Consider the following 14,709-nt stretch of genomic DNA (forward strand, 5'->3'; position numbering starts at 1 on the left):
CTCAGACAAAAGGTCCAGGTTTAGGCTTCAAAAGGGTTGGGGAAGTCAGTGGGTACAGTGAGCTGGGAGGAGTTCCACATATGTGGTTGTGCATTCCGACAGCGAAAGGAACCTCTTAAGATGCCTCAACTAAGGGCTTTCAATTTCAACAAAATGAATAAAAGGTCAAGGTGGAGTTCTCTCGCACTAATGACATTTACCAAACCATATAGTGGTGACACAGTGATTATTGCACTGTGCTATGAACCTGGTGACCTTAGTTTACTCTATCCTCTTAATTCCACAGCTTCCATTCACCCCCCACCAATTTGATTTGCTATCCCCACTATAATATATCAATCTGCTCCCGCGTACGGTGAAGACTTGGTGATCTCCAGCACTGGCTGATAAATCAACTCTATCCCTTAGGGTATGCCAGTCATGTGTGCGTGGTGTTGCGGGAAATGTCAATGAAACCTCGGTTTTAAGAAATGAATTAACAAACTATGGCTTATTCTTAGCTCACTTGGAATGGAACTTTCTACAAACAAACTGAGGGCACCCCAATGGGCTCCCCCTTATCTCCGGTTATAGCTAACATTTTCATGGAGAAATTTGAGACTAACGCCATCCAGACTGCCACTCTGCGCCCAACCTTATGGAAGAGGTACGTGGATGACACTTTTGTCATCTGGCCACATGGCCGGCCTGCTCTAGACCAATTTTTCGACCACATCAATTCCATATACCCAGCCATCAGATTTACCATGGAAGTCGAAAAAGATGGCAAGCTACCTTTTTTGGATGTCCTAATTAAAAAGAGACCTGATGGTTCAATGAGCCACTCTGTCTACAGGAAAGCTACCCATACGGATGCTTATCTGAAACCGGATTCCCACCACCATCCATCACAGAAGAATTCTCTCATCAAGACTCTGTATCATAGAGCCCAATGCATATCCGACCAGGAACACATAGGGAGTGAACTCAAGCACGTACACCAAGCTCTTAAGGCAAATGGTTACTCCGACTATACAATCCGCAAAGCTATCACTCAAACCATGAAGAAGGACCCTCTTGAGGAGCCTTTCAAAACCATCACTTTACCCTACATTGTGGGGATCACAAAAAAAGATCTCCAAAATCTTGAATAAATACAAGATCCAGGTCCGTTTCAACACATTACATAAAATCCGTGATCTGGTTCCGTCTGTAAAAGATGTGATTCCGGACATACAATACCCTGGTGTCTACAAACTAAGTTGCCTCTGTGGTAGTAGTTACACTGGAGAAACCAAACGCCATGCCTCAGACCGCATTCGTGAACACAAAGCAGACCTTACACACTGTAGGACCAACACCTCGGCCGTGGCAGATCATTGTTATAATTCAGTAGGCTCACATGGCATTGACTTTTCCAAGACAGAGGTTCTTTGTAAGCCATCTGGCTACCATGAGAGATTCGTTCATGAGGCTATCCACATATACAAGCACAGAGACAATTTCAACCGAGAAGATGTATTCTGGCTTAGCAATCATTGGAAAGATTTGATAAACCATTTCAGGTCTTAATTGATTGTTCACGCTTACAGTGGCTTTCAGACAGCATACATAAATTTTTCGTTTCCCCCCTCCTCTTTTCAGAACATAGATGGACTAGTCCTTCTAAATAAACTGCCAAATCGCTGCGCGTGGCGCTGACGTTTTATAAATAAATAAATACACGTTTAAAAATAAATAAATTTATGCAAACCGACACACCTGCTGACGACCGTTTGTGTTATGGTCGAAAAGTCGTGAGAATGTTTTATTGTTATATATATTTTATTATTTTATTGTTTCCCTTCAACGTGACTTTACCGAAAGAGCTAAGAATATGAATTTCTGCAGTCACGAAAGCTTTAAATCAAAATTCAAACTATGGCTTAACAACATCCACGATGCCCTGTAGCCCCGATGTTACCAGAGTCGGTATGTATGCTTAAAACTATGTTGCATTTGTTACAATGGCAGCAACAGAGAGCGGTGCAAGAAAACCTATTGTTGTATTGTGCTATTAATCCATGTCTATGCTCTCCACCTTCACTAACCCCCCCACTCAACTGACCAGCATGGTGAGGGATGGTCATATTACCGCCCATGACCCAAAAGGCATGGGACGGTCCTCATCAAGCATTGGGTTGACAAAGGGTCGTGTATGTGATGTACAATATAGATAACATAACGGCGGAGACAAGTACAATTTAAAACAGAATGTAGCGGAGATTATTCTTTGCCGTGAGAACGATGGTGACCTCTGGATAAATAAGAGCCCAAAGTGAAATGCTGTGAATGTGATGGCGCTGCGAAATGTGATGGGGGGGGGGGCAACAGGACGTCGTGGACACCCTGTACGTTGCAGAGAACAACACAGACCCAAAAACGGAAACAACCGCGGCAATGCTTCCTCCCGGTGAGCTTGATCAGCGAAAGAGAGTTTGAAAACAACAGCAACAAAAAAGCGGTTAGTTTTTTTCTAATAGATATACAGGACATCGGCTCAAGAGGCCATAATCCCTGCATTCCTGTAGTACCTGGTTCTGGGAGGGGAAGGGGAGGCCCAGGGAGAAGGAAGAACAGTGCCCTCCCCGTCAGCCCATGCTTCCAGAACAGACATGCTAGCACAGAGACAGAGAAAGTGGACATCACAGCCCGTAATAAAGCGACAGACCCAGAGCAAGCAAAAGGCTGTTAGGACCCGGAGACACTGCAACAACGGCCAAACTGGAGAGGCGTGAAAGGAAATGTGATTAATTCCACGCGTACAGAAGATAAAGAATTTCAATTCTCCACATGGCGATGACAATTTGCCATTTACTTAATAATCATGTGAATTCGTGTATCCGAGTGCCCACTAACAACATTTGGCCCACACAGTAATCAAGCGTTACATGGGGATTGTTGCCCTTTTGTATAACTTTAATATACGACTTGTTTTGAGTAAAGACGCAATATTATTTCGAACATTTTTTTATCCATGCAAAGCTGCCAGGATCTTTAATGCCAGCAGTCAACCAACTATAATATCTGTTTTAAGACTTCAAAAGCGCAAAATTATCCTGTTTTCAAACTTCTACAGCTTGTGCATGCAAGTGGAGAGCTTAAAACATCTATGACGTACAGCCCTCTGGCAATCTACACGTTAGATTAAGGCCTCTCCCCACAATCATGGCAGTCTTGGGAGTTTGTTTGACCACATTTCACCCCACTGATCGGTGCCGGTTGTAGGTAGGTTGCCCGGGACCGGTTCAAGAGTTACTTGCTACTGATATTGGCCGTGGCTGGGAATCAAACTTCGGCGGCCTGCTTCAAAGTGGGATGTGTTCATTACAGTGCTAATTACAGCGCTAATAACAGCGCCAATTACAGCGCTGATTACAGCGCCGATTTCTGTGCTACCACTGCAGTCAAATTGCTTCATATAAATGAATATTAATAACCACTGACTTGATATTTATTAATTAGCACTTGCTAATATTTAACATATAAAAAACAAATTGAATGTGATTGATTACTGATTCATGAACTAATTTGCACGGTATATCATCAGTGTGCGCACCAGCCTCTAAAGGGATATTAGGTCTCGCATAACATTTGTTTCTTTGTTAACAGAGTAGGCCATTACATACCAATATCACGGCAGAAAACCCTTGCCACCACGATCACATATTTTCCATGAGCGTTTAGAACAGGGCCTCCCAACAATATTGACGCGGCTCCCCTGCTAAACGTTTCTTCACGACAAATTAACATTCGCGACAGGTTTGGACACTGCGGTCTTTCTACATCAAATGAGACGTTTCAACAACAGCAAGGGGATCGTATCGATCCCAGGCCTGAAATGACCCCACCACCGCGATGGGATCCCCGCGAACACACAAAGCCATCCATCGCCATCTCCCCTAAATCACTCCACTCCCACCGTCTCACCTGTGCCCCCCCCCCCCCCACCTGAATATAACAAAAAATATAAATGAATCCACACCCATAACTGTAGACAATAATCTAAGAATGCAGTGGGTTACCTGGGTCAGAGTGTAGATTGAGTTGTGTACTTAGGCGTCGACTCCACCACGCCTCGATGGGTTTTGTGCCTACTCAATGCCATTGCTACAGCAGGGAAAGTTAATTCCGATGAGGACCGCAATTTCTGTAGTCGAAACGTCTAACTTGTTAAATAGATTTTCTCTCGTGCCCCAAACCTGCTCTAATGAACTTACACAATCCCAGGCACCATTCTACTCAAATTGTAAATGTTTTGGATTTACTGTCCAGTCGTTACTATTTGGCACGTTTTGTTTGCGTGACAAACCTTACAAACTGGCTGTGTCGGGTGGTGGTGGTGGTGGTGGGTAAACGACACATTGCCATTTACACGATCCAGCCCATAAAAAAAAAAAAAACCTTTATCATGACCCTTACGCGCGGAATTCAAATCCTTAACGGGCTGCGCTTCACGAATGCCTCACCGGTCGAACGAATCGGTGGCCATCTTGTAGAGGTGGCTGAAGACGCGGCCGCAGTGCACGAGGGTCGGAGGGCACGAGCCCCCGACGACGCCGTCTTCCGAGTCGGCCTCCATCAGCTCGGCAAAGAGGGAGACCTGCTCCGGGGTGCACGCGGGCGCCGGCGCAGGGTTCAACTCGCGGGTCTGGGCGAAGCAGCCGAGGAAGCGCAGCGCGTCGGCCAGCTTCTCGTAGCCGATCTCGGTGAGGAAGTAGTGCGCGTTGGCCGGCTCGCAGCGCATCGCCGCCGTGAGCGCGTGCAGCGTCGTGCGGGTCAGCTCCACCACCTCGGCGGTCCGCTCCGGGGTTTCCCTGTTGCACTGGCCCGCCGACAGGGACGACTCCATGGACACGAGCATGGAGAGGAGGTAGACGAAGCCCCCGACGCGGCGGAAGGCGCGGCGCGACCGGTGGCTCTCGCGCAGGACGCCCAGCAGCGCCTGAGAGTAAAATGGAGCAACAGAATGTAGCGTAGATTATTCCCATGTCGTGAGAACGATGGTGACCTCTGCATAAATAAGAGCCCAAAGTGAAATGCTGTGAATGTGATGGTGCTGCGAAATGTCACGGGGGGGGTGGCAACGGGACGTCGTGGACACCCTGTACGTTGCAGAGAACAACACAGACCCAAAACGGAAACAACCGCAGCAACGTTTCCCCCCGGCGAGCTTGATCAGCGAAAGAGAGCGAACGAGCGAGCGAGGGAAGGAGGCAGCATCCATCAAGCGGCGACGGCGGCCTCAAAGCGTAAATCACGGCGAATATAAAGCGTCGCGCGTACTATGACACACCCGTGGACCTGTTACACAGCCCTGTGTTAATGTCAGAGGAGTAGGAGCGAAGTGCGGCTGCGGACCGGTGGAGTGGGGACTCTCCCAGGGCCTGTTGCTTCAATGACGTCAGCGGTTGCATTTAGACGATATAACAAGTTGGGAAAAATAACAAGTACATATGGATTCCGTAACGCTTTCCAACACGTGTTTGTCCCCGGGAAGTCTTTAATTGGCAAGATTGAAGCTGATGGGGTGCCATTGAGGGCAAGACACGTTCAGAAATTTGTAATTTTCGATTTAAAGCTTTCGTGACTGCAAGGATTAATCTTCTTTGGTTCTTTCGGTAAAGTCACGTAGAATGAGAATAAAATAATAAATTTATAATATTCTCATTCTACGTGACTTTACCGAAAGAACCAAAGAAAATGTGTAATTGTCCTCTGTGCTCTGATGTGCATCTCAAAATTTTGTGGATTTCAACACAGCGAGTCCATTAACAGCGGCACAACTACGCCCGAGACCAGTTCTCACTGAATCATCGTTATGAGCGTTATAGTGCCTCCCCTCAGCCCTCACCCCGTTACGGGTGGACGAACGGACACATGGGCAGCAGCTAACGTGTAAACGTTTCACAGTTAGTTGGAAAAGCGTTAACAACCGCCCGTCGTTCCCGTCATTTCCCTCCACCTCCGCCCGGACGGCTCCACTGCCCGCACCGCCCCCGGACCGCGGACTCACGGCGAGGATGTCGGCGCGGAGGCGCAGCTGCGAGGCGGTGGCGAGCGAGTTGGCCAGGCTGAGCATGGAGATCATCTCCTCCTCGCCGCGCGCCGACAGCAGCAGCTGCTGCTCCAGGGCGAGGGCCCGGGTGCGTGCCGCGGGGTGCCGCAGCACCGCGTGCACGCTGCGCGCCCCACCGCACTCCCGGAACACGTCTGGCGCAGGGCAGGGCGACGACATACCGCGGCGGCGATCAGCGGGGGGCGAACGCTCTCCCCCCCCCACCGGAGAGGGGGCGAAGAGCGTGTAAAAGCCGTGCGCGCCTGGTACGCGGCGTGTTCTCAAGTACGGAGGATGAACTTTCTTTGGTCGCGCCGCACGTAGCCGACCGTGCTCATCGGAGGTGCGGGGGGAAGGACGACAAACTAGACGCAAAAAGCAGCGCTAAACAAGAGGAGTTTCCAATCTCGATTTCAAAGTGAGGAGCTCCAGTGGCTTTCCTAATATCGGAAGGAAGAGCGTTCCAGACGGCCGCAGAAGTGCATCATCTTGATTCAGATGATCTTGAGTCCGATTGGTGGGGAAAAAGAGCCCACTGAAGCGACTTGAGATGACTGTTGTTCTACGAGGTCATTGTTTGGGCACAGTTACCCGACACACGGTAAAAGAGTGGTGGTGCAGCGGTTAGCGCACTTCACTATTGACCTGGCTGACCTGAATTAGATACCAGGCCACAAGCTAACATCAGTGATGTCTAAAGCGGCCCTGAGCCCCTTCTCCCCTTCATGCGGGCACTGTCCTGCATGATGAAGTTTGGTCAAACAACCTCCGTGACTGATATGGAATGCGGAACGCCTTCATATCCAACACATTGTGTCATTTATTTATATTTGACATTATATTTTATTACAAAGTGCCAATGGTAATGTTACTGTGAGCGCGGTTCGGTACTGCTGCTGCTGCTGGAACACGCTCGGGTACCTGAGTTGGTGTTGGATCCTTGTAAGATGATGGTCAGGGTTTCGAGCACCAAGCAGGCGTACTCACTCCACTCTTTCACTGGTCCATCTACAATGCCTGAGGGCCCCGGCAGACGTTTACCACTCCCTCAGTTGTCTATGAACACCCACATACTCTGAACATTAAAACAAATAATTGACGTACCGGTACGTTAACAGATAAAGTTATATTTGATTTCTAAGACGCCTCATTTACTTCAAATGCACATTGTACACACATTAAGTAATTAATTCGTATTACTTAACAAAAAACAGACGAAAAAAGTGTCAACATATTTCACACATTACACTTCACACAAACTGAGTATTCACATGAAGCATGCCCTAACCTCATTCACAAACTCGTCATTACAACAACAGAGATGCAGTGCCTGGCAAACAAGTCAAGACTGTGACACATTACGTGGACCAGCAAGCAGAACCAACGGAAGTGATAAAGTCAGACTGTACAACATAAGAGAAAGACAAAAACTAAAGTATGTTGGACGTAGCCAGGTGTGACATGCATAACCTGGTAGAAAGCTGGTGATATATGGTCGAGAGGAAAAGTAACAAATATAGATTAAGGTGGATGGAGAGCAGTGTAATTTAACTGGGAGGACTTTATACCGATGTCATAGCAAAGCTGGAATGCGCGCCCAGCGGAGCAGCGTCATCATCGATGTGACAAGTATGTACGTACGTTGGACTTATTTCGCACCGTACGTAACCAACCATGACAATGGAACGTGCGGCAAGGTACTCAGTAACGAGCAGAATGGAAAAAGGGAGAACAGGGAGATTAAATATTTGCAGAAGAGGGATGCACGGCTCTCAAGCTACGCGGTGGGGGGGGGAAGCTCACGGTCTCCTCCGGCCGCCTCGCGCTCCTCCGCGTTCTTGAGGAAGGCGGCGTAGTGGTGCAGTCCCCCGACGAGTGCCTCCAGCAGGCCCGCCTCTCGGTAGACCTCGCGGAAGATGGGCGGGGCGTGGCGCGCGAACCGCAGCAACGCGGCCGCGGCCGCCGCTCCGAGCGGCCCCGGCGAGGGCCCCCCGGCGTTGGCGCGCAGCGACGCGGCCACGCCGGCCAGCTCGGCACGCGGCGCGTGCCGCAGCTGGAACACGACGTAGTCGAGGATCTCGAAGTAGCGCGCCTGCGCCGCCGCCGGTTTCCCGTGCAGGGCGGCAGAGGCCTCGTGACCTTTGCCCCCCGTGCCGCCGTTGCCGCCGCCGTTGCCGCCGCCGTTGCCGCCCCCGGGGCCCTGCGACGCCAGTATGAAGTAGTTGGCGCGGTCGGACATGTAGACACTGGCCATGGCGTCCAGGGTGGCACGTGCCAGCTGCTCGCCGTGAGAGCGCACGAAGGCCGACTGCAGCACGGAGAAGGCCTGCACGTTGCGCACGCTGAGGCCTGCGCGAAAAGGAGACGGCGTTGACACGGCGACGGGAAAACTGATGGGCGCTTGGAGGGGTACGAAAAAATCATGAAGCAGAGCGGAATACATCACTTAACTCTCATGCGAACGGCAATGTATTTTATAATCAAAACTCTTTAGTATTACAATACAGGACTTTGTCAATCCACTGCTGTATCAATGTATTCCAATGCCATTCAGGCATGAGGGTTGTTTGACCATCCCTCATCCTTTTGGTCAGAGTGGATTAGTGAAATGGGGATCCGAGGACCGGTTCCACGTAGCCATGGCTAGGAATTGAACTCAGATGGCGGGTTTGTAGTGCAGTGAACTAACCACTGCGCCACCAGTCCACCCCATAGCCGCACCTAATTCTGGATGAATTTTGCACAGGTGTGAATTAAACAACCGGAGTCCCATGCTGGACAATTAAGGTCATGGTCTCCCAAGTTTATGAATTAAAAGAAATTGCCTCATTAAAATGTGAATCAGGAAATAAATTACACAATATTAGTCAATTATACTGAAACCATTTTCCAGGAACAACAACACCATTAACAACCTGTCAGCAACATCACATCAACAGTATTATTCTGTGACAGAACCGATTCCAGTGCCTTAATCATCCCAGCCATCATCATTAATCCGCTATTAAGCGGGCAGAGTGACGTCTGGTAATGACACAGCGGTGAATAAAGGGACAATTTTTAAATGGGTGGAACGGACAGCGGCGAAACGGCACAGAGTGGCGGGAGGGGAGGGGAGGGAGGGAAATGGTGGCACTGGGCATGACCTTACCCCTTCCAGACGGCTGGGGCAGGATGAAGCCGGGCAGGACGAAGGCCCTGGCGCTGCCTCCGGTCGTCGCGCGAAGTTCTGTAGCCCCGCACGTGGTGAGCGACGCCACGAGCATGATGAGGTCGCGCAGCGTGTCGCTGCATTCCTCCCCCTCGCAGTCCTCCAGCCTGGCGGCCAAACAACCGGGCAGCCCGAAGGAAAGGCTCGCGCACACGTAAAGACAACGATCCCGCGTGCAGCCTCTAATTGGCTGCCGGGACAAGTGCTGTTAGCGAGCAGCTGTTCAAGTCAACCGACACAAACATAAAAGACACGAATGTGCCCTACGTAGACTGCATAGACTCAAAGTGAAAGTGCTGTTAGTGAGCACCTCAGGCAGGCTGGAGTTGAACATTCGGGGGTGGTGTGGCCAGCTCCGTGCGTACCGGTGATTTTGCTTCCTCGATGGAAGGATAAAACATGGGGGGGGGCACCTGAGGAGGAAGTCGGTGAGGCCCTGGTATCCGTGGCAGTCGGCAAAGTCGTCCATGAGGATGGGCGAGGCCTCGCTGGAGTCCCGCAGGAAGCACACGAGCCACACGAGCATCTCGCCCGCCTCGGCCGCCGACAGGTCGGGCGTCTTGAGCGCCGTGTGGACGCAGCGCGCCACGCACTGCTTCTCTGCTCGCCCGCGCGCGACGCGCAAATCACACAGGACGCACGCGGCCACACGTCACTGCGTACGTACGCTGAACGTCTTTCGCGCCGTACGTAGCCGACCGTGCTCATCGGAGGCGCGTTGTGCATCGGCCGCTTGGTTGGCATTCCTCGCGGCTCGATGAGCATGCTCGGCGCAAGACGTGCTTCGCACAAACATTTTTATTTGAGTGACGTCGCTGTGACGTCAAAGGGTTTCTGCAATGGAGCCCACGGGTGTAACTTTAGTCTCTATTTATTATTAACGGAGCTCCAAACTATTGTCGTTTAGCTTGGGACACGTACATATATATATACAAAATTTATTTTGTTTTTATTCGGATGTTCTTTCTTTATATCAAGAAGAACATTTATATCAAAGAAAGAACATCTCACAATTTCCGGAAGACAGGACATATATATGTTATGTTAATGCATTGTCTTGAGTGGTGTACAGTAAAACCTTGGATTGTGAGCATAATTCGTTCCGGAAACGTGTGTGTAATCAAAAGCACTCGTATATCAGTTGTGATCACGTGATGCTCGGCAGACAAAGCGTATACATACTACTCGTATTGCAAGACCTCGCTCGTTTATCAAATTCATATTTATTTAAAATTATTGTTCGTCTTGCAAAACACTCGCAGACCAAGTTACTCGCAATCCAAAGTTTTACTGTATTACTACCCAACTGAAAAAAAAACGACAATAATAATCCCGGGAAGACTTAAACATTTCCCAGGACAATGACCTCAACCTCAAAAAATAGGACAATCTTGGCAAAAAATGAGGACAGGTGCAGCAAGGATGCAAGACCGGGGATGGCCCCAGCCGGAGGCACTCACCGTGGAGGTATCGGATTACGTTGTTGGTGAGGCCGTGGCGCGACACAGCCCGCAGGACATCACCGGCACTCCTCCGCCATGCCAGGTTATGCGGGGGGCACCAGGACGTGGCGGCGCCGAACAGCAGCGCCAGATCGTCCTTCTGCACCAGCTCCTCCGCTGGGGACGGGTAGCGGCACAGCCGGACCAGGATCTGCCGCGCACGGGACCCGCCATCGTCAGCGCGCTCGGGGGCAGGCAGCTCTCGCACACACGCACGTCATATTGTCTTAACAAGTGAGAGCAGGTCGAGACGATATGTAACATTTTACAAAAGACCTTTGAGTAAGTATAATGAAAGAAAATCAGGGGATAATATGGTGTAAACGGTTCAATGTTAAAACAACACGATCCTAAAAAAATGCAATTGTAAAGAAAGACGAAAAAATAAACTCTGAAACAATCGTATACTTTTAGGGGAGGTGATCACAATGTCTGTTTTATTTTGGTTTGAATGAGATTTTAAATTTTTCGTATTTTGTTTGAAATGTGAGATGCAAGTAAAGTGCAATTAAGGGGCATTCTGGAGAAAAAAAACTGATCACCCACAAAATCTCATTGTCCAGAAAATAAGCTTTCTTTCAGAGTAGGCCAAATAAGTGAATAAAAAAAGTCAATTATGGACATTGTGCAGCCATCTCAATTGTTATCTGCAGCAATGCTGTCATTGAATTGCCACTTCAAAGCATCAATGTGGGTAAAGTATTTTTGAAAGTGACAATGATTGCGATGAGTGGAAACCATAGGGGGAAAAATAACAATTCTCACACAAAACTCCCAGTTTCAGCCGCAGCCTTTAATTGCCGTACTCTGACAATACTCCTATTGCTTTTTCATTGACACTTACACCCAGACATCGCACCGCACTGGAGCCACTTAAGCAGACTCTGCCGGGCACCTGCCGGTTGCTTTAACACCGCTCTCAGCAGGAACTCCGAGCGAGCCCTCCCCGTGCTGCCGGGCACCTGCAGGTTGCTTTAACACCGCTCTCAGCAGGAACATCGAGCGAGCCCTCCCCACGCCGCCAAGCACCTGCACGAAAAGCGTCTGGAGGTTGACCCGCTTTTCCAGGGCGACAGGGTCGGGCCGCGGGTCGCCCTCCCAGCGGCTCGCGGGCGGGAGGTCGAAGAAGAGGTACAGACACTTGACGAGGGTGGACGGCAGCGACATCGTTGTCATGCAGTCCACCGTTTTCTGCGAAAGCCGCATTCGTTCGACGATCAGTTACGTGACCGCCATGGGCCCGATTCTAACACTTCTTTCAGAAGGCCTATTTTTTTTGTGCAACGTTGTGCCTTTATAAATTTCAATTATTTTGTTGTTGGTTATTGTTTTAGACTTGACAAGTCTGGCAAAAAGGCCCTTTCTCCAAAAAATGGGCATCCAGCCTCTTGCGCGAGAAATAAAATGGTGCAGCTTTTCGCATTTTATTTTCCATTACAGTTGGGTTGCATCCATTAGCCTGCCTGACCCTCCGTCGTAGCAACTGTGCCAGTTGATATGAGCAACGGAGTGAATGCAACCATCCACCCACGCTCTGTTTAATAATACAATAGTGCCACGGTGCTTTGCCAAATAGAGCCCTAATTTTATACAAAACATGTCACAGAAATGTACGTGCAGTATGTTTCCAGCGTAGATAATGGCACTTCGAACACAGTACATGTATCATAAATACACGGGCGTGAATGAGGAGTTTAAATTTATATGTATTTTTCCGTGCAGGAAACTCATCTGCTTTAGAGAAGAAAATCTAGTATAGATGTCAAAAGCCACAAGGTGTGTAATTCTTCACAAGGCGTGTAATTCTTCACATCAAAGGCAAAGGGGGGGTACATCACATTACACCTGCCAACCATGATGAGTCCAAAGCCTTCACTAGATTTGATTTCCCAACAGCCAATAATTTTGCCAACACCTAAACATGTGTGATACTTTTAAACCCATACATAAAAAAATCGTATCTAAGCATAAACTAAAACAAGTTAGGCTGGTGTGAGGTGTCGGCACAAGGGGAATGTGTGAGCTCATTTTACCTGCCCTGTTCCAGACAAGAGGTTGATGGTTGTGAGAAGCCTCCAGCCTGGGTTGTCATCCTCTCCAATCGTATCTTCCAGGAACTCCACAATGGCACGACTAGCTGCCTCTGCAAGGCCAAGCGCGGGTGAAACCATCAGCTCTGAGAGGGGGGGGGGGGGGGAGCTCAAGGGGAGGTCTGCAGTATCGAGAACCTTTGAAAGACAAACGCACCCCCCCAGACAAGATGTGGTCCAGTCTACCACAAACTGTTACTATGTGGGCATCTTTCCAAGGGCTGCTGCTGCCGGTTATATTATGCGTGCGGTCAATAATTTAAAAGTCAGTTTAACACGTAGGCTTTCGCGACCAATATTATCCACAATAGAGGTTTTTGGGGTTAGATCGTGTAAATATAAATGTGTCGTTAGACCCGCCACCACCCGACGCAGTCAAATAGTAAGGTTTGACACGTAAATAAAACATGTCAATTCTTTACTAGTACAGCACACCGGTATTTTTTTCACGCGACAAACCTTACTAGTTGGCTGTGTCAGGTGGTGGCGGGTTTAACGACACATTTATATATTTACACGCTCTAACCCAAAAACCTCTATTATGGATAATTAAAAAGTCACTTTTTTTTACACAAAATCATTACGAACATGAATTATTTTTTTCTTCCTATGGGCAAGTTCAATTGGCTATAATTGAAGGCTGCATTCCAAAAGGCACAAACCGGTGAATCTAAGTTATTTTTTTGAAGAAGCAAGAAAGTAAAAAGTAAAACACAGTCTCAAGTACATGCTTGAGTATGAGCAATGCACTTTCGAACTGCTGTGACATCGTTGTTGAGCCTTGAAATGTCATTCCCATACTGTGTGTAATCACAAACCCGAAGCACACTCTGGACCGTCGGGCGTGCGCTCCGCTCTGCGACGTGTTTCGTGATTCAGCTGGCTGGCAGCCACGAGGGTTGCACAAACCCAAGCAGGGCATCTAAGTGATCCTCTGGTATGTGCCGTGTACTCGCCCCAAGGGCAAAGAACAGGCCAAACGTATCGGGACAAGTTGCGTGCAACTTTTTTGCGTGATGAGCATGTGGCACGGACATTTCTTTCTGTCCACATTCACGGATCTGTATTTGTGCGTTGGAATTTTACTTTGAGGACTGCGAAGAGCAGAAGCTGCTACGATCGCCACGGAGATTTACACAATCCGTCGTGTTTAAAATTCCCCAATTAGGCCTGATTCTGCAAAAGAGTTACCATGGCAATGCACTTATAAATCTTAATGAGGTTCTGTGTCGTGGTCAAGTGAGATTAGCATTTCAAAGGGGGCAACACAATCCATCGGCAATATCTGTCCGTGAAAATCTCAAGACTTTCTAAATAATACATTTGTGCATTTCTCCGCAGCATATTTCCGAAAGCCATGAAAAATCTTGAAAATATCCTGTCACCATAGATAACTTAAATTATTTAACATGTAACCAAACCGCAAGTTACTGGTTTGGGAGGTTTATTACTCAACCAAGTAAATAAACCCACTGCGTGAGGATAAATACATATAGAGTCCTCTAATTTAGAGTCCTCTGATGTAGATAGTGTCCTCTGATTTAGAGTCCTCTGATGTAGATAGTATCCTCTGATTTAGAGTCCTCTGATGTAGATGGTGTCCTCTGATTTAGAGTCCTCTGATGTAGATGGTGTCCTCTGATTTAGAGTCCTCTGATGTAGATAGTGTCCTCTGATTTAGAGTCCTCTGATGTAGATAGTGTCCTCTGATTTAGAGTCCTCTGATGTAGATAGGGTCCTCTGATTTAGAGTCCTCTGATGTAGATGGTGTCCTCTGATTTAGAGTCCTCTGATTTAGAGTCCTCTGATTTAGAGTCCTCTGATTTAGAG

General features: G+C 48.5%; 1 protein-coding gene across 9 annotated transcripts in view; it reads right to left on the minus strand.

The window, feature by feature from the left end:
- LOC116940305 (WD repeat and FYVE domain-containing protein 3-like) overlaps positions 1–14,709 on the minus strand; it is a 112,984-nt gene that overhangs the window by 78,530 nt on the left and 19,745 nt on the right. For 8 of the 9 annotated variants that reach the window (XR_004402529.2, XM_032949944.2, XM_032949946.2 and 5 more), the window contains exons 4-13: positions 12,823–12,932; positions 11,819–11,980; positions 10,748–10,940; positions 9,701–9,887; positions 9,228–9,394; positions 7,880–8,425; positions 6,998–7,093; positions 6,035–6,231; positions 4,488–4,963; positions 2,553–2,636 (exon numbers count right to left, since the gene is read on the minus strand). Coding sequence is in view for 8 of the 9 variants with exons in the window: in XM_032949944.2 (XP_032805835.2) it covers positions 2,553–2,636; positions 4,488–4,963; positions 6,035–6,231; positions 6,998–7,093; positions 7,880–8,425; positions 9,228–9,394; positions 9,701–9,887; positions 10,748–10,940; positions 11,819–11,980; positions 12,823–12,932 (2,218 nt within the window). In the remaining variant the exon portion in view is untranslated. The remainder of the gene's footprint in view (positions 1–2,552; positions 2,637–4,487; positions 4,964–6,034; positions 6,232–6,997; positions 7,094–7,879; positions 8,426–9,227; positions 9,395–9,700; positions 9,888–10,747; positions 10,941–11,818; positions 11,981–12,822; positions 12,933–14,709) is intronic. The other variant, XM_032949948.2, reaches the window with a different exon arrangement.

This window comes from Petromyzon marinus, chromosome 8 (assembly GCF_048934315.1).
Source record: "Petromyzon marinus isolate PM22_M1 ecotype Great Lakes invasive population chromosome 8, UKy_Petmar_22M1.pri1.0, whole genome shotgun sequence".
In the NCBI taxonomy this organism is placed as follows: Eukaryota; Metazoa; Chordata; class Hyperoartia; order Petromyzontiformes; family Petromyzontidae; genus Petromyzon; species Petromyzon marinus.